Genomic DNA, 21,787 nt, shown 5'->3' with positions numbered 1-21,787 from the left:
AACAGACCCCCATGTGTTCACTTAGACATGATTTTCTTCTCTGCAGCTTCCGTCAAGAAATGTCAGAACCTGCTAGGTTATGCGACCAACGCTATGTAAATGTAAGAGACAGGAGAGAGAGAGAGAGAGAGAGAGAGAGAGAGAGAGAGAGAGAGAGAGAGAGAGGGAGAGAGAGAGAGAGAGAGCGCGATTATGTTATGTATTTGGGAATAACGTTGTATCCTTGAAGTATGGTCTGAACGCGCTCTCCTATTCAATGATTACTTTACTCCAAGTTTGTATTATTATTTGTAAACGCATTGTATGAACTTATACATTTACATCCGCCAAGGGTGTTATTTTTAAGTGGTTCAAACTAAACTATAGAATCTCTCTGTTAACCGCATAATTGGATAGAACACATCTGAAGCGTAAATGCACGTATGTGTCGAAAACGTCGTGCTTATACTCACAAGTTCATTGCGTAGCCATTCCAGAGCATCGTCAATCTTTTTCTTACGCTCGGCAGTAAGTCTTTCGTCGTGGTCAACCTTCAGGACTGGTTTAGGAACGTTGTGCTGTTTGTCGATGTGTTCCGCTCGCCATGCGATATAACTCTCCCTACGAGTGCTCAGATTAAGTCTCGTGGCAGTCTTCTTCAGTTGCGCGAGATCCGACGTGAGCTCGCCATTCTCTGACGTAATCACAATTTTGGGCACAGAGAACTTCCTGGTGTCTGGCGCAGATAAGATATCGTCCTTGTTTTCGAATTCCTCTATGATAGACAGAGGGCGGCGTTTTTCTTTCATTTTGGCGGTATCTTCCTTCCGACCGCCCATTGGGAATAGCAAATAGATGCGATTACCAGCACTGAAATTGAACCAAACAAGAAATAAAATTTAACAGCCATTTAAATCATGGGGGATCTTGCTCGTTTATCTATTGCCTACAGAGAATACAGGGGCAAAATCGTTTCATGTGGTGTTTCCTTTTAAAATATGATCGTAATGTTAACTGATCCATTCTGTGTGCATGCATTTTGAAACTAATGGTGGTCTTTTCTGATACAACAACCATAACATGTGGAAGGCAACATACTCATCAATCAGAATGATCCGTGGAGATAAACACAAATGTGTGCTGCTGTCATACGGTGAACCCAGTCAACTAACTCTGACTCTTAAAGAAGCAATACAGATCTATATTTTACACACAACTGTATGAAGAGGTGAGTCATGTGAACGAAAGATCGCTGCTTAACAACCTCGAAAATACCCAAAATATGTTCATCAGTTTAACATAATGCAACATCGCCTAACGAGGAAAATTGTTCTCTCGGATTCATATCGATAGAGTTCATCCTTCAACCTTATTTGTTGTGTAAACGACAATATATTATCATTCAACCTTGTATAAACATCCATTATCCACATGTATTTAGCCTTCTCACGTCACATGTCTGCACATCACTTGATTGATAGTATCTACACTGAAACGTCGCAGTCATTGTTATTAAAGTCGTTGTATGTCCACAGAACAACCCCCTAATTAATCGTACAACTTTGAAATGCCAAATAAAATAGTTATGATGTTAATAGTTAATTTCCGAATAAGGATAAGATCGACTCCCTCGTCCATGTACTAACAATAATAATATGAACTAACCCAAATCACTACGTCAGGTGCGTTTTACTCTTTATTTAAACCACTATTAACACTAAACTGTATAAAACACAAAATTAAGAATGTTGCTTAAATTATATGAAAAGTATATAGCATTGGTACACTCAACTGATGGGCAACGCATCAGAAACACCTCATATCTTATGTTGTAATCATCATTCAGGATCCCCTACTAAGGACACGTCGTACAATTAACAAAAATACAAGAATATGTCTCGTAAAATGAACACCTGTCATATACTATGAATATGGCAGTCACGCTGAAAATGAACTGGCAAAACATAACCAAATATTATTTCAAATAAAAAAGGTTCGTTTTACAGGAAGAAAAACGTTATGTTGTATTTTTCATACATGAAAGGCATATGTGAAAAAAGCATATTGACTGATAAAATACCGTTCTGCTTTACTATCCATTGTGTCTATTAATGACCAGGTTTCATGCCCTCCAATATATCGACGTACTATATCTGCTGATGGATCTATGTGACCAGTCCAAACATACAGGCGAGTGTCCTGAATGATCCTGTATTGAGCCCAACTAGATGCACAGGACAAACCATAATGGCTGTGTCACAATCTATCATGCGGAGCATACCTTTGAAGTGTGTTTTTTACATACCAATTAGAGAAAGCCACTTCCTGCACAAAGTGAACATCATTCTTCTCGTGGGATACAAAGGTGAATTGTGGCTCTTGGTCGTTGGGTTTTTATTGACATTTTATTCATTCCCAACATTCATGTACTCCTAACAACTGAATTTAAAATAAATCATTCACAACACTATGTACAGCCCTTGTGCAAGATCGGAGGCGGCATATGATGACATTGTGAAATATAATGATATATTTATTCATAAACATTCAGAGCGTAGCGAACCTCACAATACAAACTTCAAGGATAGCCCTTATCCTATAAGAGGCTGTAGGTCGGTAAGATACCATCAGGTTTTCGTTCATGATTGCTTCATTACTTATTTGTTAACGTTACAAGGCCTCCCAAAAACTTGGTTCTTAAGAAGCTTAATTGTAGCATTCTTTTACAGGACAACTGACACAAAAGGTTCTGGCAGACAGTAAATACACAAAACTAAGTTTAAATCTGTGATACTTTTCATCATCAACTATGGGGAACTGACATGATGTGGCTGGACGATGTTTAGAACAAATGGATGGAGAATCAGTGGAGACCTGGAAATCGAAACACCTGCTCGTTTCCGCCAACCAAGAGTGAGTGAGTTAAAATTTAACGTCACATCGGCATTATTTCAGCCATATCGTGACGATCCAACCAATTGGCGTGGGCAGATATATAAGGTGAATAAACACACAGGGATATGTGAGATAACCGAAGTGGCACAGAGACGTTGGAAACTGTATATCATACAGTTGGACTGTATGTTAGCGTTTTGTAACGACGTTTCAGGGTTTCTTCCTGTCCCTTCATTAGGTGACCGTTCTCCTCCGTTTGGTGAGTATTCACCCGATGGAGGGGCAAAAAGTAGTCCTTAAATGCCCTTACAAACAATAAAAGAGTTGCTTCGAATGGGTTGTCCAGTGATCCATTCACATTTGTCATATATGTCATTGCATGTTACGCCCAATCGGATCTGTTTTGGCAGATAATCGAGAGTTATTCTCTGGCGCTGACGTTTCATATTTATCCGTACAAATCATTCACTTAGGGACAAAACGTAGCCCTGAAACGACATGACAGCGAATAAAGACGGCGTTATCCACAAACGTTCTCCGTCTCCTTTGTTACTTACCGCCTCCGTGGTCCGAAGGTCCGGGGTTCCATCCCCGGCCGCGTCATACCAAAAGACGTTAAAAGATGGTACTTGTTGTTACCCTGTCTGGCGCTCGGCATTAAGGGGCTAAAATAAGGACTGGTCGGCTCGGAGTCAGTATACTGTGTCTGAGTGGGGTATTCATGTTAAACTGCGGCATGGTACCTCAGTGAGCTAGCACTATAAATCGGCATCAGTCCGGACTAGTACAAGCAGCCACACAAACACACACACGTGCATGCACGTCGCTACATAAGTGCAATAATCTTGGACGCGACGTTAAACCCCATTTCACCTCACCTCACCTCACCTTTGTTACTTGCTCTCTATTGGACTTCATTTATAAAACATCATAACATGTTCCAAAGAAGTGAAACCAACCCATGTACCACAGCGTCGTAGAACTCACCAGAAAACTGTCACATTAGGAGTTCCTCTACCTCGATACTGATCGAAGGTTCGCGATCACTGTGACTCGAACTAGCCACCTCCATCTGATTAGACGCCTTCACACAAGCCCCACAGCTGATTCTACAGAAAGAAGTTCTGCCAATTGTGAATGTGATGTTGAGATTGGCTCTTTTGGAAAGCTTGACGACCACCCTCCATTCCCTATTCTCCTCAGTTGTCCACTTCACAATACGTTTTGTAGATATCATCTCCACTCAGCATCTTTGATACACGCTAGACCTGGTTACTAAACAAGTCCCAATCTCAGACACTAGGTCTCTGAACCTGCACAATCTGGTCGGGATTAGTTATGGGGAAATCTCGACTTGGGCAACGTACCTTTTAACAAACGAGCCCTGAATGAGTATGATATCGTTTTAACTTGGTTTCGCTGTAGCTGAAGCCCCTGAATTAGGGATCAGCCCTTAGGCCAGGTAACCCTGCCCCTAATTTTCTGGTGGTCACTCCTAGGGGTCATAACGCCCCGGCTAAGCCTCTTTGTGTCTAATTTGCCCACTACCCCCTACAGTGATAAGCGGTTTCTGTTGAGGAAAGTGTTTGGCCGTGGGATTGTGGTTGAGGCCGACTAAAGAAAGATTATCCGTTCATGTGCCTCTACGAATGCTCAAATGTCCTGCGAGGTGCATGTAAATAGATTGATATTAAAGAGTTCATGGCAAAAGGACGGTTTGTTTGTTGGTAAGGACCTGATTCTGGTGAATACTAGATTAGCATCTCAACATTCGAAATGACTTCGGTTTGTAAAATTTCTTTGGTTTTACAATGAAACAAACCTGGTTGGTGTTTTAATCTAAATGAGTCATAATGTTAAACGTATTCAATTGTATTTTCTTTAACCAAATCAATAATACACAGACTAACGGGATCGGATAGTCAGGCTCGCTGACTTGGTTGATGCATGTCATCGTATTCCAATTGCGTGGATCGGTGCTCATGATGTCAATCACTGGATTGTCTGGTCCAGACTCGATTATTTACAGACCGCCGTCATATAGCTGGAGTATTGCTGAGTGTGGCGTTCAACAACAAACAAACAGAATCTTAACAAAGGCAACAGGACGCGACTAATACTGTGAGTCGAAGGAAACGGAATTGAACAATGGTGACAGCATTTACATCACTGACACTGTGTTCTACAACTCCAACCACAACAATTAACATATGCATGTACTCAGCAATACTATTCTTTGTATTAATCTAAAGATAAGTACTTACACATAATCCAGTAAGCTTGAAATTAATCTACTTGATTTAATTTTATCAAATCTGAGTAGATACTGTCACTTAATCACACTTTAGTTACAGCGAAAGTATAATCTTGATTGTTAATTGAATGAGTAAATCCTACCGGCAGACATGATGGCTAAAGGCTGTACAAGTCGATAACATCAGACGCTGATTAGAAGCTCAAAAGATGTATTTACGTGTACGATAACATTTATCCGGTAGTCAGCCTTCGCATAGCCTCTTTACAATAAATATCACTTAAGTACAGCCTTATAGGACGAAATGTTTGAGCGCCAAAACAATTCGCGGTGTTCCATTAGGCTACTCATTCGGGAATGTCGAAAACAATTGCATTAACTTGAATTGATATATTTCATTATTCGGCTAACCTCGTCATTTTCCGTAAGGCTACACCGAGCTTCTGTCAAACAGGTTCTCGTATCATTTGAGGGTAGATCCCTACTTGATATGGCTGTCACAGCCCAGGCCACATGTGACCACGGCCGAATATATTACCATCATAAGCTTAAAAGACATACATGTCCAATTTCACAACATGTCATTAATTGTCCGAGTTGTCGGCTTCATCTATGGCTTTTTCGCAGTTTCACTTATGACAAGTATCCCTATATTGTTTAATATCCTGGTTTTATTGGAATATCTGGTCCATGTTGTTTACATGAATTGTCATGTCACATTTTGTTAAGTATCATAACATTAGAACGTCCAGTATCCACAAATAATATTATCATATATAAAAGCAAGTGTCTCTGTACTTAAATGGATGATATTTTAATATCATGTTCATTAACAATAGATGTGATTTCCCAATATAACATATCTCATGGTATCAAATATTGTGCGATGTAGTGATATCATATTGTCCAGACACATGGATCATATCACACTGTCAAATTAAAGGGAGACTATCGTATATTGGCTGATGTCAATTCAATGATAACATTAATTGTCCCATACCAGTTATACTGTTCTGTATCAAATGGCCAAATGCAACCCCTTATATAGATAGCATCTACACAAATGTTCTTCTGGCTGACGTCATCTTTTAGGCCAACTTGCCGCCATATTGAGACATGAGCTTTACAACGACACTGCCGATGTCGGATATGTAACCCATTATCAAATAGGTTTCAGCAGTGTCATAACTAGAAGTATTTACCCTGAAAGACTATACGCCTTACCACTTACAATGTCTAATGTCCGTCACAATGCTTGAAATAACTTCACATTCTATACATTACACTGTGGCGATGATAGGAGCGCTGAAAATAGACACCGAATGGCAAGTGAGTTTATTATACCTCTCAGAATAAACACAAGACAATGTCATGCCAAGTCGACCTAATTCACACCTGATTACTCTCTCCTACTGCAGATGTATCTGAGACAGACTCAGCTTCAAGACCGCCATTGTCACATAGAAACTCCAGCGTGTTCGTATATATATGACAATATATTTATAGCGCTGCAAGCAACTTCATTATACGAACAACCGTTTCAGGCTAAGTAGGACGAATTTACATTACATACAGACATATATTGTGGCAGTGCTTACAATACATTGGCCAAGATAAAGACTAGTCATTTAGCGCTATATTCAGATTGAAACATAGTACATCCGAAGATGAACGCATCATTGACCTTTATACCAAACGGTCCCTTAATCATGCAATCATACACCTTTGCTGTAAATATAGTCTTGTCCACTAATATACGGAGGACAATGCAATAGACGGATTCTTATAGTCGTTTTATAAATATGTTAACGTCACCCAGCTACGGAACCGTAGTAGGGCCACGTGAATTTCTTTTTGTCTTAGTATCTCCTACGTAGGACTTATTATCTCCCACGCAGGACTTAGTATCTTCTACGTAGGACTTAGTATCTCCTACGTAGGACTTAGTATCTAATACGTAGGAGTTACTATCTCCTACGTAGGACTTACTATCTCATACGTAGGAGATAGTAACGCCTACGTAATCGATACTTAGTCCTACGTAGGAGATAATTAGCTCTACGTAGGAGATAGTAAGTCCTACGTAAGAGATACTTAGACAAAAAACATTTTCACCGTGGCTCTACTACGCTTCCATACACAGCTACCACAGTAGTCTAATCAGTAGTTTTACTTTCGCCAACGTTATATTATATGCCTGAAAATACACTACGGAAGTATCCTGATCTGATGTGAATCCTGTGCAAATTTCTCTGTTGATCAGACTCACGCCACGTACAGCTATATCCCATGTCCTGATTTAATCAGCGGACGACGACTATCTTATTTGTCGGCCTATATTACTGAGGAAAGTAGAGAACAACTCATACCACGGTTATATAAGACTATGGCGGATACATTTCGACTAAATTAATTCGAAGTATAACGCCATCGTGGAGATATATTTCAAGTGCTATTAGTTCAGAAAAATATAAAATAGATATCTTTGTTTGTTTGTTTGTTTGGTTTTGTTTTTGTTTTGTTTTGTTTTGTTTTGTTTTTGTTTTGTTTTGGTTTTTTGGTTTTTTTTGGGGGGGGGGGGGGTGTTGACGCCGCACTCAGCAATATTCCAGCTATATTACGGCGGTCTGTAAATAATCGACCCTGGACCAGACAATCCACTGAGTGACATCATGAGCATCCATCCACGCAATTGGGATTCGATGACATGCATCAGCCAAGTCAGCGAGCTTGACCACCCGATCCCGTTAGTCGCCTCCTACGACAAGCATAGTCGCCACTTACCACAAGCATAGTTGCCTCTTACGACAAGCATAGTCGCCTCTTACCACAAGCATAGTCGCCTTTTACGGCAAGCATGGGTTGTTGAAGACCTATACTTGTATCCCTGATCTTCACGGGTAAAATAGATAACTAGTTATTTTTGTTGGTATTCTCAGCGGTCTTTCATGCTGAACAAAAACCTGTCAATAACCGAGTAGAGACAAGATATATCGATGAACATCTTCTTTATTACAATTAGGACCGACGTTTCGGCGTAGGTTCTAACACACATATCAAGCAATTGATGTACATAGTATGGCTGACAAGTATATATATACCTAATCATAATAAAGAAGTTGTTCATCGATATATCTAATCCTTACTTAGTACTCCAACTTCAAAATGCCTCTCAAAGAAGTAACTGTCAATACCTGGTTATCCTTCACAAAAAGTCATCCAAATTTCGTGCAAAATGCACACATTACCGACACCCATGTGCAAGACGAGCCCCCTCCACATCTGCACCATCCCGTGCACCCTGTAACCTGCACTGACTGCATTGACAAACTACAGGCCCACTACCGTCTAGGGTCTGTACTTAATAAAGCACAACACCACTTATCGATGCTACTCTGCTTCAATATATTCAGAGTTTTCAGTGATCCATTTATATACCTGTCACCGCCTTTTTGGATATCCCGGTGGAACTTGTTTGGGCAGATAATTGAGACTGGTTATCCGTTGACGTTATATATATTCTGTTACACGCTAGATTACCTGGCCATGAGGTTAAACATCTCACTGCCATGATTAACACCTTTGTTGGCTTCTAAGTTGTCAGTCTTCTCAATCATCCCCGTGCCAGTCCGCCGTCAGCTTTAAGGTATCATCGGAAACAAAAACGTTCGACAAAAACAGGTAGCTGTTTCGTTGGGCGGCCATCTTGTTTTAAAATAACGTCGTTTCTCATTTCGATCTCGTATCTTGTTTAATGTTCAGTTCGATGATTTAAGTACACGTATTTGGAAGTAAAGGATTAAGGAAGAGATGTGTATATGTGTTTGACAATAGTTTATGTCTTGTGGCCAAGTGAGTATGAACAGCTGCGCTTTAATCTTACAGCGCACACTGATACACTGCTGTAGCGAATCGACCAGCAGCCTATATGTAGACATAGATTTAAAGAACTGCGGATAAGGAACAATGAACGAGGCCCGGTTACCGCTGCTACACCATGCCCGTGTTTGTGGACTTCACCAAACTAGTAACGTCTACAATTTGCATGACTTACGACTGAAGTACTAACGTGTCCAATGTAGCATTACACGCAACGCACTTAATCCTACAGCTGTAACATCGTTATGCCAATGATAACGTAGCGAGCGGATAAATTATATCACGGCGCGTCAACTTAATGTGGAAGGAAAGGCCGAAACACGTTGCCACCTTGCTGAAACCAATTATCAGGGCGAATCTAGAATTCGAACCCACATTCACGCCTCTCCTGAGGTACGCATCTCTGCATAACGTACTGCGGTCCCCTAGACAGCTGGGCCACCTCTGTCCCCGAATTACAAACATTATAATAGTGATTAGGATTCGGGTTTGTCTACTGGAAGGTCATGAAGAAATTAAATTGATCATACAGAGAAAATTTTGAAGTTGAAGTTGAACTGAAGTTTTTTTAAATATATGAAATAATGTTAAAATCCCTGGGTTTATTTTATTTATTCTTTTTTATGGATTACTTAAATATATGCATTAAAAAATATATTTCTTTTCATAGATTTTGAAACCGTTTCGGTTTCAGTTATTATTTCATCTTAAATACATTTTGTTAAAATAGATCAGAAGCCTCTTCAGTCTATATACACGTATACTCGATAGCAACAATATCTGATTGTGTATTCCGAGTAAGCCCACGAACTAACAGACATTTAGTCAATTTAATTATTACATGACAGAGACTTCTCAAGTCTAACGTTAGGCGTGCAGGAGGAGGAGAGTAGGTACCACTAACCCTTCCCAGCACCTGTCGTCCACACACCAAGGCGGGATTTATTCAGATTATATTCATGTATATGTATGTATCCGCCGACCTAACAATTCCCAACAGTACCATTGTGAGCAGTATGTTGTTTTTATCAGTAATACAACATAGACATAACTCCAACACTTTATGAGAACTATATGACGTTTCTTTCATTATTTGGTATATGACGCACCAGGGACCGACTTTAAAGAAATCAATATGTGACATTTTCATCTTTATTTGGACAAGCCTAGCCTGTGTTTTGTTGTAGAATCCGCAAAACACTAAGCAATAATGAAACACAAATATTGAAAGGCAGACATAAAACCATGCACGAGATAAATAACGTATTGTTTAACTGTCTCAAGTTAGACTTTCCTAAAATCAAGAAATTCGATCAATATACGATGACTAAGGAATGTTAACTGTCGTCTTGATTACATGTTTGCGTGATGAATGTTCAGATTGGAAGGCCAGCATCAGACATGTGTACACTGAGTGGTATTCCTTCCAGGTGGAGTTTAAAAAATGAATTTAACTTCTAAAAATTGTCTTTTCTCTCAGAGGTGTCATTACTAGGAACTAAAACGTTTCTGAAGAGACTACAGTAAACTACGTTTATAACGAACACGCTTATAACGAACTGGCGGATAAAGCGAACTTACTTTTTTATCCCAACTATTTTCTGTAGTTATGCTGTATATATGCTTATAACGAACTACGGTTATAACGAACTAAAATTAGTGGTCCCTTTGAGTTCGATATATCCGTAGTTTACTGTACCTAGTTGTTCGCGTGTTATGTATAATGGTGGGCAGAACAGGAAAACTCAGCAGGCCATGAAACGGGCAGTTGGCATGCTACTGCGTGCCTCTCTCACAAAAACAGTCTCACGACATGGACGACAGTTTCGCTAGGGTTGGGGAAGCATGTAATGTCACAGATTCATGGTGACATTTGTGGCCTCATAAATCTTTGTTGGACATACAGATCTGTATGTCAGTGTCACTGAATCCGCACATAGATGGGCAGGTTCTAGAGATGTGAATCAGCGGCAGGGTAATGTTGTTCTCATATCACACAAATCGTCCTTTGGACTGTCGGCACTGTAGAGGGCTCAGTCGTGTAAGACACTGTGTAATTAGCAGTGCCGAGCTGCTTCCCTTAAGCATGCCAGGATCCTATGTATCCCGGATTCGCCTTGATTACGAATTAGTACCATATTTATGCCGGTGGAGTTCTTTTGAAAACTGTAAACGTCTATGACCTGCATCATTTCGGGTTTTCCTTCCTCATTAACCTGATACGCCGTGATAAAGGTGAAAGGCTGCACAAAGCGGCATGAAACTCAACTCACTCACTTACTCACAATAATCGTCGTAGAACATTGTGTTTTTACATAACACAGGGGCTGAAGGTGGAGATGGATATAGTCACGATCAGGTGTCATCAGTAATGTAATCACAATTGGTATGCGCTGGTACTGAGAGATGCCACACTAATCATACAGACTTCGCAAATCAAAATTCCCAGCGCTTCTGGACATTCAGCGCCGAAAGTAATCATAATCATAAGAAAATTAAGATTAGATAATAACATTTAAGGTTTTTTTTCTAGAAATCTTCAAATACGACTGAAGAGGAACAATAACACAAAAGGACATAATCCTGTCCATGCTACAGCACGCAATAAGTATATCCTAATCCGCGAATGGTATACTAGTATAACATTGTCATTTACTTATCTTTTCAAAACTAAACGGTATGACTAAATTTAATCTTATTTTCTTGAAATCAACACTTCTTTTTAAGCTGATGTGTCGGAAAGTGAGAATATCGAGGGAAATTTGTTAAGTTAAGTGTGACAATGTTCTCTTCATCAGTCTTCCCATCATGCTCCTCTTGTATGTTTCCGTTACTTACGTTTTTACGTTCAAGGTCTGACAACCATGACATTGGGATTATACCATGACATTGTGATACAGTGATCTGACAACGTATGGCACCGGGATTATACCATGACATTGTGATACATTGATGTGACAACACCTGGTAAATACGTCTCTCCTACTAGAAAAAAAAGTATGCAATTGGTCGGTTTATCTTATATATCAACAAGCATCAAAGGAGGATTAAAGATTTATGATGGGGGCAGCCCACGGGCCTAGAAATCGGTCAAAGTGACTCGTTTTGACGAGAGGGATTAAACCAGATTTACTAATGTATTCCACACACGCCATGATGAGATGCGTGTATCTACATGTACGTGTCGCTGATGTTTGTGAATACGCAGAAAGTATATTATCGTCTACCTTCTAAACAAAATTTGCTTACATTCTTACAGTGACATGTCCTTACCATTGCTGACTTTCTGACAGAGATACGTCTGTTTCTATATTCTATCTGAAATCGATATCGTCGTGAAGACGTCTCAAACTTTAAAATACTTCAGACAGTATTGGAAAATTGTGACAGTATAGTCTGAAAATAATCTCCAATCGTCTACCGTTGACAAAATATGTATATACCGTTGTTTACATTCTTACAGAGGCATCTGCATACCATTGCTTACATATGTAACATTGTTTACATAAATATTAATTATGCATGTCAATATCATTGTTTACATTCTTACAGCGAATTGTCGATATTGTTTACATTTTCACAGAGACATGTCGATATCATTGTTTACATTCTTTCATAGACATATCGATATCACTGTCTTCATTATCACAGAGACATGTTGATATCATTGTTTACATTCTCACATAGGCATGTCGATATCATTGTTTGCATTCTCACAGAGAATGTCAATATCAGTGTTTACATTCTTTCATAGACATATCGATATCCGATATCATTGATAACATTCTCTCAAAGAATGTCGATATCATGTTTACATTCTCACAGAGACATGTCGATATAATTGTTTACATTCTCACAGACACATGTCGACACCATTGTTTACATTCTTACAGGGGCATGTCGATATCATTGATAACATTCTCATAGAGACATGTCGATATCATTGTTTACATTCTCACAGAAACTGTCGATATCATTGTTTACATTCTCACAGAAACTGTCGATATCATTGTTTGCATTCTTACAGAGATATGTCGATATCATTGTTTACATTCTCACAGAAACTGTCGATATCATTGTTTGCATTCTTACAGAGATATGTCGATAACATTGTTTACATTCTCACAGACACATGTCGATAACATTGTTTACATTCTCACAGACACATGTCGATATCATTGTTTACTTTCTTACAGAGACATATCTGCATAAATGTTCAGCTGAAATCGACATCATCGTACAAACGACTTTTGTGTTAGAATGTTTGGCTAATTATTGTGAAAATGTGTAAAATTATCTTCTGCAGTAATGTGGGAATGGCATCCTAGAGAGACTAATGGAGTGAGAACTGTTGGACGGAGATGCTGCGGGAGTCACGTATCTCGTGACCTCGACCTTCACGCGCGACGGATGCTGCTTGTACGGCCGGATGTGTTCACTCGGTTAGCGAACACCTGCTGTCAATGAAGATTTGTGAGAGTAGGTTTTGGAAATTGTCGTTACCTCTCTGTTTGGATGAACACGGCTAATGCCCGACGTTATTTATATGCATCACTTGAACATAGACCATATTTGCACATCAATGTATGTCATTTGTTACACGCTATCAAAGCACACATTTGTCTCAGCAAGGGATCGCGATAACATATTCCATAACTAAACAGCGTACCACAGAAAAGGGTGACTTAGTGAAATTGATTGCAACCCGAGTCTAGCAATATTCCAGCCATATCACGATGGGGGATACACAAAATGGGCTTCACACATTGTACCCATCTTGAAATCAAACCAAGCCATCGCCGTGCTGATCTAAAGCTAACACCAAAGGTACCCCCGCCCCAAGGAAAATAGAAATTCATAGCATATTCAAAGAAGATTTACTTATACGCTATTTGGGCTGCGTGCAAAGGCCCTGAGCTTATGATGAGCCTAACCAACCTGACGTGCCAGGATCACTTAAACCCTCTTTGCTGCATTTATTTATCTTAATCTGTATATAATAATATAAATATGCATACAATAATAATATTGCGCTATCCTCCATCCACAAGGTGCCGGCATAAAGCGCTAACATTATAACCCCGGTCAGTCGGTCAATGGATCAGTTTGCACTCGATTTTCAGGCGCTAGAAGGTTCACATTACAATTTCATTTTACCGGGTACCCATTTTACTGCTTGTGAACACAGAGGCATGTGTCGAACAAAATCACCGACACAGGGAGACACCACATGTGCTACATGTACTTCAGTGTGGGGCAGGACCGAAGCTCTAGAAACTCTCAGGAGTCATGCTGCCAAAAGCGGTCACCCATCCAGCTACTCTCCGCAAGCGACATTGCCCAAGTTCACCTGATCAGTGATCTGTTCACTGTGCACAAGACCACGTATTGCCACTTGGTATACACTTAACCATTAGAATAGAGAGAAAATCATTTACCTCTGTCACATCTGCTGTGAATGTCCAGTTGGTATGAAATAAACAGCGTCTGCTGTCAAAACTGCATTCACCTGTGTACAATCAACAGGTAACAAACAACAGGTGTAAACAACATTTGTCCGACCATGATCAAATCCACTACCAAGCATTTAATCCTAATCCGTCTTTATCCTTAAACATCACAAGGAATTGACATTCACAGTACATTAAGCATTATTTAGATAAGTAAGAGTACTGTTATTACCCCACACGCGCAGGTAGTGTTGTCAACAAACAAGTTACATAATTCAACGGTGTTAAGTCTTTATCGATCAATCGCCGAAAGGGTTTCGAGAATGGCCGTACCAGGAACGACAAACACATGTTGTGTTAACCTCGCGTAGATTGTAAGAATCTGGCATGTTAATGTCTGTTGTTAATGGGCATTGTACGAGGACAATGCGGGGAGAGTGGAGATTGGTTTTGTGAAGTAACTCCGTTAAAACTCCTGTCAAACATCACTAAATTGTTTTCATTAGGAGTGAGTATTGTTTTATGTCGCTTTTAGCAATATTTCAGCAATATCACACCAGATGTATGCTTCACATATTGTACCCTTGTGAGAATCGAACCCGGTTTTCGGCGTGACGAGCGAACACGTTAACCACTAGGCTACCCCATCGTATCGGGGTGTTTCTTTAAGACTAGCTGTAATGTTCCATCACATCAAATACACTGCCAACGGTCTTACATGGCAATAGTTCAGTTAACAGTTCTACAAACATGACTTTTCTTAAATCAGTTCACGATTTCATTGTCAAAAGCAAAACATTCGAGTAGCTTAATTCTATGCATGTAGTAATGGAAAACTGCTATATCACATTTCACAGACACCACTTGTATTGGCTTCATATATTTCATTTGTGCATTTAATATGTTTATGTTTAGCACTATTTTACATATATCTGATATATAACCAGCTGTTGTAAAGTTATTACCTGGAGAGGTATTTACATAAGCAAGTTTTGCTTGTTTACCGATCCAGATTTCTTTTGAAATAAAAATATGTACATGTTTAAACCAAATACACTGCCGGGCAAAAGAAAATATACATCCATGTTTGATGATGATTACAAATGCCACAAACAAGAAATATTTGTGTTAGCCACGAGCATCATAGTTCAATGTGTGTTTTGGACCTCAGGTTGCAGTGTTTCGGCGACTGTTTTCAGCCTTGTAACGTTTTATATTTTTTTGGTCAAATTCAGTTTTAAGTGAACACTTTCGTTTGATCTGTACCTCACATACCAATCATTACCCTACGTGTGTGTGCTTGTGTTATCAGCTCCCACATTCAGTTTAATTTTTTTTACAAAATGGTAACGCTTACGACTAACTAGATTTCCTACCATATCAAACCGGCGTGTCTTGATATTGAAAAGTATATGATTGGATTACTGAAACTCAATGATGACACAAGGTGTTCAACGTTTCAGGGCTACTTCTTGCCTCTCCATCAGATGAAGAAATTGTCATCCATAAAAAGTTCATGTCTTCATGTATACTCTGTCAACATAAATGTTAGATCATGTGATTGAGCACCAAGCTTCCGCTGTGATAGTTGCATGGCGTAGGAACATCAAAGCAAGGATGGTTAAAATATATTTAAGAGTTCCGATTACAGTTCACATGGCCTTAAAGGGATTCATCAACGTGAATAAAGACTCTATCTATTCTGTTCACCGAAAACAACGTACACCAGAACACGGAACGACACCCTGTTGCGATTTGTCAATTTACGCCTTCTATTTTGACAACACCTAGCCCTCAGAGACTATTCAAAAACGTTCACATACAAAGCATATTCTTAACATATTCGCTGACATATTACAAGAGAAATGCTGTGAATATCCCCGACGTAATTGGACATGTTACGTGTGTTATACTGTCAGCGCATGTCAATCTCGCAACAACGATATATCACGAGATCTTAACAACGGCCGCGGGCGATTTCACAAATAGATATCTTCTTGCGTCGTTGTTGCATCGGGCAACTGAGGATTGTATCTGGTAGATATAACAATACATTGTTATCTAATCCGACGAGCTGTGTTGTAAACTGGTCTAAATGTCTGATGTTATTCTCAACGCGTTGTGGGAGGCGGAGTAACAGACGACATTGAGATGATCGTGTGTCAATCAGTAGCCATCTTGAAATTTGAAAACTCCCCATCGCTGCCTGTGGGTCAGTGGATGTCATGCAGGGTAACGACTGTAATTGTAATTCCTTTGACAAAGCAAAAAGGGAAAAATATGTAGAGAGAGATACCTTCATATTAGGAATGCGATACAGTAAAATTATCTTCCAATACTTTTTCGCAACATGGGGTGTCCGGGTAGAATTAGTGCCCAGTTGTCTATGCTTGTCGTATGAGTCGACATACAATGAATAGGGTTCTGTGACTTGGCTTTGACATCGTGTCCCAATAACGTAGGACATTGTTCATGTTTTCAGTCACTGGTGTGCCTGGGCCAGACTCGATTATTCACAGGTCTCTGTGACATTGGAATATTTCTGACTGTCACGTTAACAATATTTACTCCCTTTTTCTCTCCAACATTCTTTGGTCCATGAATGTTAGTGACATTTAATCTATATATTTATGGCAATATGTTTTCACAGAAATTACAATCATGTCCGGTTTTTTTTGTAAAAAACCCTCATGTTTCATGTAATCTTTGTTGTGACAAATATAAGGTGCATAACTTTCTCAAACAGCTTTTTTTCTAACACGAAGTAATGAGTACGTATCTATTTTCATATGTCTTCGTATCTCACTTTAAACATTTTTATTCCACGCTTAAAGACTAAATAACTGCAAAAGTTCACGGACGTCGTTATATATTACTTTTTCCCGAAACATCAATTGCATAAACATCGATAAAACTGTCAAATACGTTGTCAACAACAAATGAGGTCACAGTTGATCGCAAGTTTAGATATGGTTCGTGTAATTGAAACACACTCCACACACTGTGGGACACATGTGGTTTAACTCTCTCCTGTCTGCTCTGATTCGTGATGGACATTCCTGTAACACGGCCCCAAGGTGAGTCATGAACAACAAAACAAGGCAGGAAGCCATCCACGCGAGATAATCCAGTTATAGCAGAGGATTAAGTGTAGAGTTACGAGGGACACAAGCCAGAGCCAAGGGTAGGAATTCCTACAGGGCATGCTTGACGCGTGGGTACGTATTACACTTCAGCCATGGCATAGAGCCGAGTTTTTAGTGCTGATAACGAAGGCATACCTACATTGTGACTCTTTATTAAACTTTAGCCATGGCATAGGGCCGAGTGATCTGTGTGATAACGAAGGCATACCTACATCGCGACTCTTTAATAAAGTTCAGCCATGACATAGGGCGGAGTGATCTGTGCTGATGATGAGGGCATACGTGCATCATGACTCCGTATTAGACTTCAGCAATGACATAGGGCTGAGTGATCTGTGCTGATAACGAAGGCATACCTACATCGTGACTCCGTATTAGACTTCAGCCATGACATAGGGTCGAGTGATCTGTGCTGATAACGAAGGCATACCTACATCGTGACTCCGTATTAAACTTCAGCCATGACATAGGGCGGAGTGATCTGTGCTGATAACGAAGGCATACCTGCATCGTGACTCCATATTCAACTTCAGCCAAGACATAGGGCGGAGTGATCTGTGTTGATAACGAAGGCATACCTATATCGTGACTCTGTATTAAACTTCAGCCATGGCATTGGGCCGAGAGATCTGTGTTGATAACGAAGGCATACCTACATCGTGACTCTGTATTAAACTTCAGCCATGACATAGGGTCGAGTGATCTGTGCTGATAACAAAGGCATACCTGCATCGTGACTCCGTATTAGACTTCAGCCATGACATAGGGCCGAGAGATCTGTGCTGATAACGAAGGCATACCTGCATCGTGACTCCGTATTCAACTTCAGCCAAGACATAGGGCGGAGTGATCTGTGTTGATAACGAAGGCATACCTACATCATGACTCCGTATTAAACTTTAGCCATGACATAGGGCCGAGAGATCTGTGTTGATAACGAAGGCATACCTATATCGTGACTCTGTATTAAACTTCAGCCATGGCATTGGGCCGAGAGATCTGTGCTGATAACGAAGGCATACCTACATCGTGACTCTGTATTAAACTTCCGCCATGACATAGGGTCGAGTGATCTGTGCTGATAACAAAGGCATACCTGCATCGTGACTCCGTATTAGACTTCAGCCATGACATAGGGCCGAGAGATCTGTGCTGATAACGAAGGCATACCTGCATCGTGACTCCGTATTAAACTTTAGCCATGACATAGGGACGAGTGATCTGTGTTGATAACGAAGGCATACCTATATCGTGACTCTGTATTAAACTTCAGCCATGGCATTGGGCCGAGAGATCTGTGCTGATAACGAAGGCATACCTACATCGTGACTCTGTATTAAACTTCAGCCATGACATAGGGTCGAGTGATCTGTGCTGATAACAAAGGCATACCTGCATCGTGACTCCGTATTAGACTTCAGCCATGACATAGGGTCGAGAGATCTGTGCTCATAACGAAGGCATACCTGCATCGTGACTCCATATTTAACTTCAGCCATGACATAGGGCCGAGTGATCTGTGCTGATAACGAAGGCATACCTGCATCGTGACTCCATATTCAACTTCAGCCAAGACATAGGGCGGAGTGATCTGTGTTGATAACGAAGGCATACCTACATCATGACTCCGTATTAAACTTTAGCCATGACATAGGGACGAGTGATCTGTGTTGATAACGAAGGCATACCTGCATCGTGACTCCGTATTAGACTTCAGCCATGACATAGGGTCGAGAGATCTGTGCTCATAACGAAGGCATACCTGCATCGTGACTCCATATTTAACTTCAGCCATGACATAGGGCCGAGTGATCTGTGCTGATAACGAAGGCATACCTACATCGTGACTCCGTATTAAACTTTAGCCATGGCATAGGGCCGAGTGATCTGTGCTGATAACGAAGGCATACCTATATCGTGACTCTGTATTAAACTTTGGCAATGACATAGGGCCGATTGATCTGTGCTGATGATGAGGGCATACCTATATCGTGACTCTGTATTAAACTTCAGCCATGGCATTGGGCCGAGAGATCTGTGCTGACATCGAAGGCATACCTACATCATGACTCTGTATTAAACTTCAGCCACGACATAGGGTCGAGTGATCTGTGCTGATAACGAAGGCATACCTGCATCGTGACTCCGTAAATATAAACGACAAAAGTCTTCTATAATCACAATAAATCGACGCGAATACGAATTCAAATGTATCATAAGTAAGTGTCTATGATTCACTATCAAACAGTGATGCTACCAGGTGTTCGCGAAAATGTAAGCATATCCATGCCCCGCATCTGACACCCGTCACAAACACATGCAGAGACAAATTCATTGTTCACCTGCCTCAAATTCGGAAATGTCCTTCACGTGTTCACCATAAAATGTTTCTATTATTTTATGAGGGAGGCCTAGAATGTTGTGGCCTTGATCAAACAACTTCTGAGCAAGAGTCATATGACATTCTTTGAAATCGTCGTAGAAAAGGGCATACTGTACCTTCAGATATTGCTGACATTAAGGGAGAGTTAAATAGTGGAAAGGTTAAGTCATCTCTCTTGCCATACTACGGAAGCCATTTGGGGGGGGGGGGGGGGGGGGGGTTGTCTTGAAATTTCAAGATACTAAGTTGAAATTTCAAAGATCTTAACTTGAAATTTCAAGATACATAAGTTGAAATGTCAAGATAATGTTCTTGAAATTTCAAGATACTAAGTTGAAATTTTACGATAATAACTAGAAATTTCAACTTAGTATCTTAAAATTTCAAGATAGTATCGAAAATAATAAAAACCAAATGGCCCTAAAAGGCTTCCGTACCATACCGTCTTGTGGATAGTTGTGTGACACTCTTCATATGTATGCATAGATCTCAATATGAAACATCTGAGGCGGTTTCACTGGTCTCATTTATTTATCTAGTGACCGCCTCCGTGGTCTAGTGGTAGAGCGTCCGCCCGGAGAGCGGAATGTCCGGGGTTCGATCCCCGGCCGCGTCATACCAAAAGACGTTAAAAGATGGTACTTGTTGTTACCCTGTCTGGTGCTCGGCATTAAGGGTCTAAAACAAGGACTGGTCGGCTCGGAGTCAGTTTACTGTGTCTGAGAGGGGTATTCGTGTTAAACTGCGGCATGGTATCTCAGTGTGCTAGCACTATAAATCGGCATCAGTCCGGACTAGCAGCCACACACACACACACGTGCATGCACGTCGCTATATAAGTGCAATAATCTTGGACGCGACGTTAAACCCCATTTCACCTCACCTCACCTATTTATCTAGTTCAGAGTGGTAAACCTGTTCAATTGACTTGGCTAGTTGACTGTTACTGAACGCTATCAGAACATCGATGTTAAACGTCTTGGCCAACTTCCCTTGTTTCGATTTTACTGATCAGTCATGACATAGGTCCGAATGCTCTGTGCTGATGATGAGAACATGACAACATCGTGACTCTGTAATAAACAGCCATGACATAGGGCTGGTAGCATGCCTGGTTCGTAGTCGTAGCGCTACGATCGCTTTGTGGAACGGAGCCCAGGGTCTACAATGGATAAGTTGATCTGGGTTAACGATTAGGACATGCCTACATCGTGGCTTCGTATTAACCTCAGTTAGGACATGGATCTGACAGCTCTAAGTTACTGACATGGGATCGATAGGGTTGGGTTAATGACCAGACCATGGATTACCCGTGGCTTCATATTAAACTACAGACATAAAAATCGGCTGCTCTTGGTGATTATCAGGGCATGCGCAATAAGGGGTGTCGTTTTCAACCATGGCCAAAACATCGTGGCTGCCAATGCTCTGAGATGATTATCAGGGCATAAAACAGGGCAGACACAGTGCCCTCGGTGGATTTTCAGGGCATGCATGACGCGTGGCGTCGTCAAACACCACAGCAATGACATGGGACAGATATCTAAGAGAAGATGATCAGAGCCATTGGATGTTGTAGGTTGTTTGTTGTTTAACGCCGCACTCTGCAATATTTCAGCTATATGACGGCGGTCTGTAAATAATCGATTCTGGACCAGACCTTCAAGTGATTGAGATCGATGACATGCATCAACCAAGTCAGCGAGCCTGACCACCCGATTCCGTTAGTCGCCTCTTACGACAAGCATAGTCGCCTTTTACGGCAAACATGGGTTGCTGAAGACCTATTTTACCCCGGATC

At 40.6% G+C, this 21,787-nt stretch overlaps 1 protein-coding gene across 2 annotated transcripts in view; it reads right to left on the bottom strand.

The window, feature by feature from the left end:
* Positions 1–21,787, bottom strand: part of LOC139471270 (protein FAM167B-like) — a 52,643-nt gene that overhangs the window by 4,392 nt on the left and 26,464 nt on the right. For both annotated transcript variants that reach the window (XM_071253606.1, XM_071253680.1), the window contains exon 2: positions 453–849. In XM_071253606.1, coding sequence (XP_071109707.1) covers positions 453–849 — 397 coding nt within the window. The remainder of the gene's footprint in view (positions 1–452; positions 850–21,787) is intronic.

Source organism: Haliotis cracherodii, unplaced genomic scaffold (genome assembly GCF_022045235.1).
Source record: "Haliotis cracherodii isolate W230 unplaced genomic scaffold, xgHalCrac1.p SCAF_1, whole genome shotgun sequence".
Lineage (NCBI taxonomy): Eukaryota > Metazoa > Mollusca > Gastropoda > Lepetellida > Haliotidae > Haliotis > Haliotis cracherodii.
Note: the sequence above shows the minus strand (reverse complement) of the source record. Positions and strands in the feature narration are given on the sequence as shown.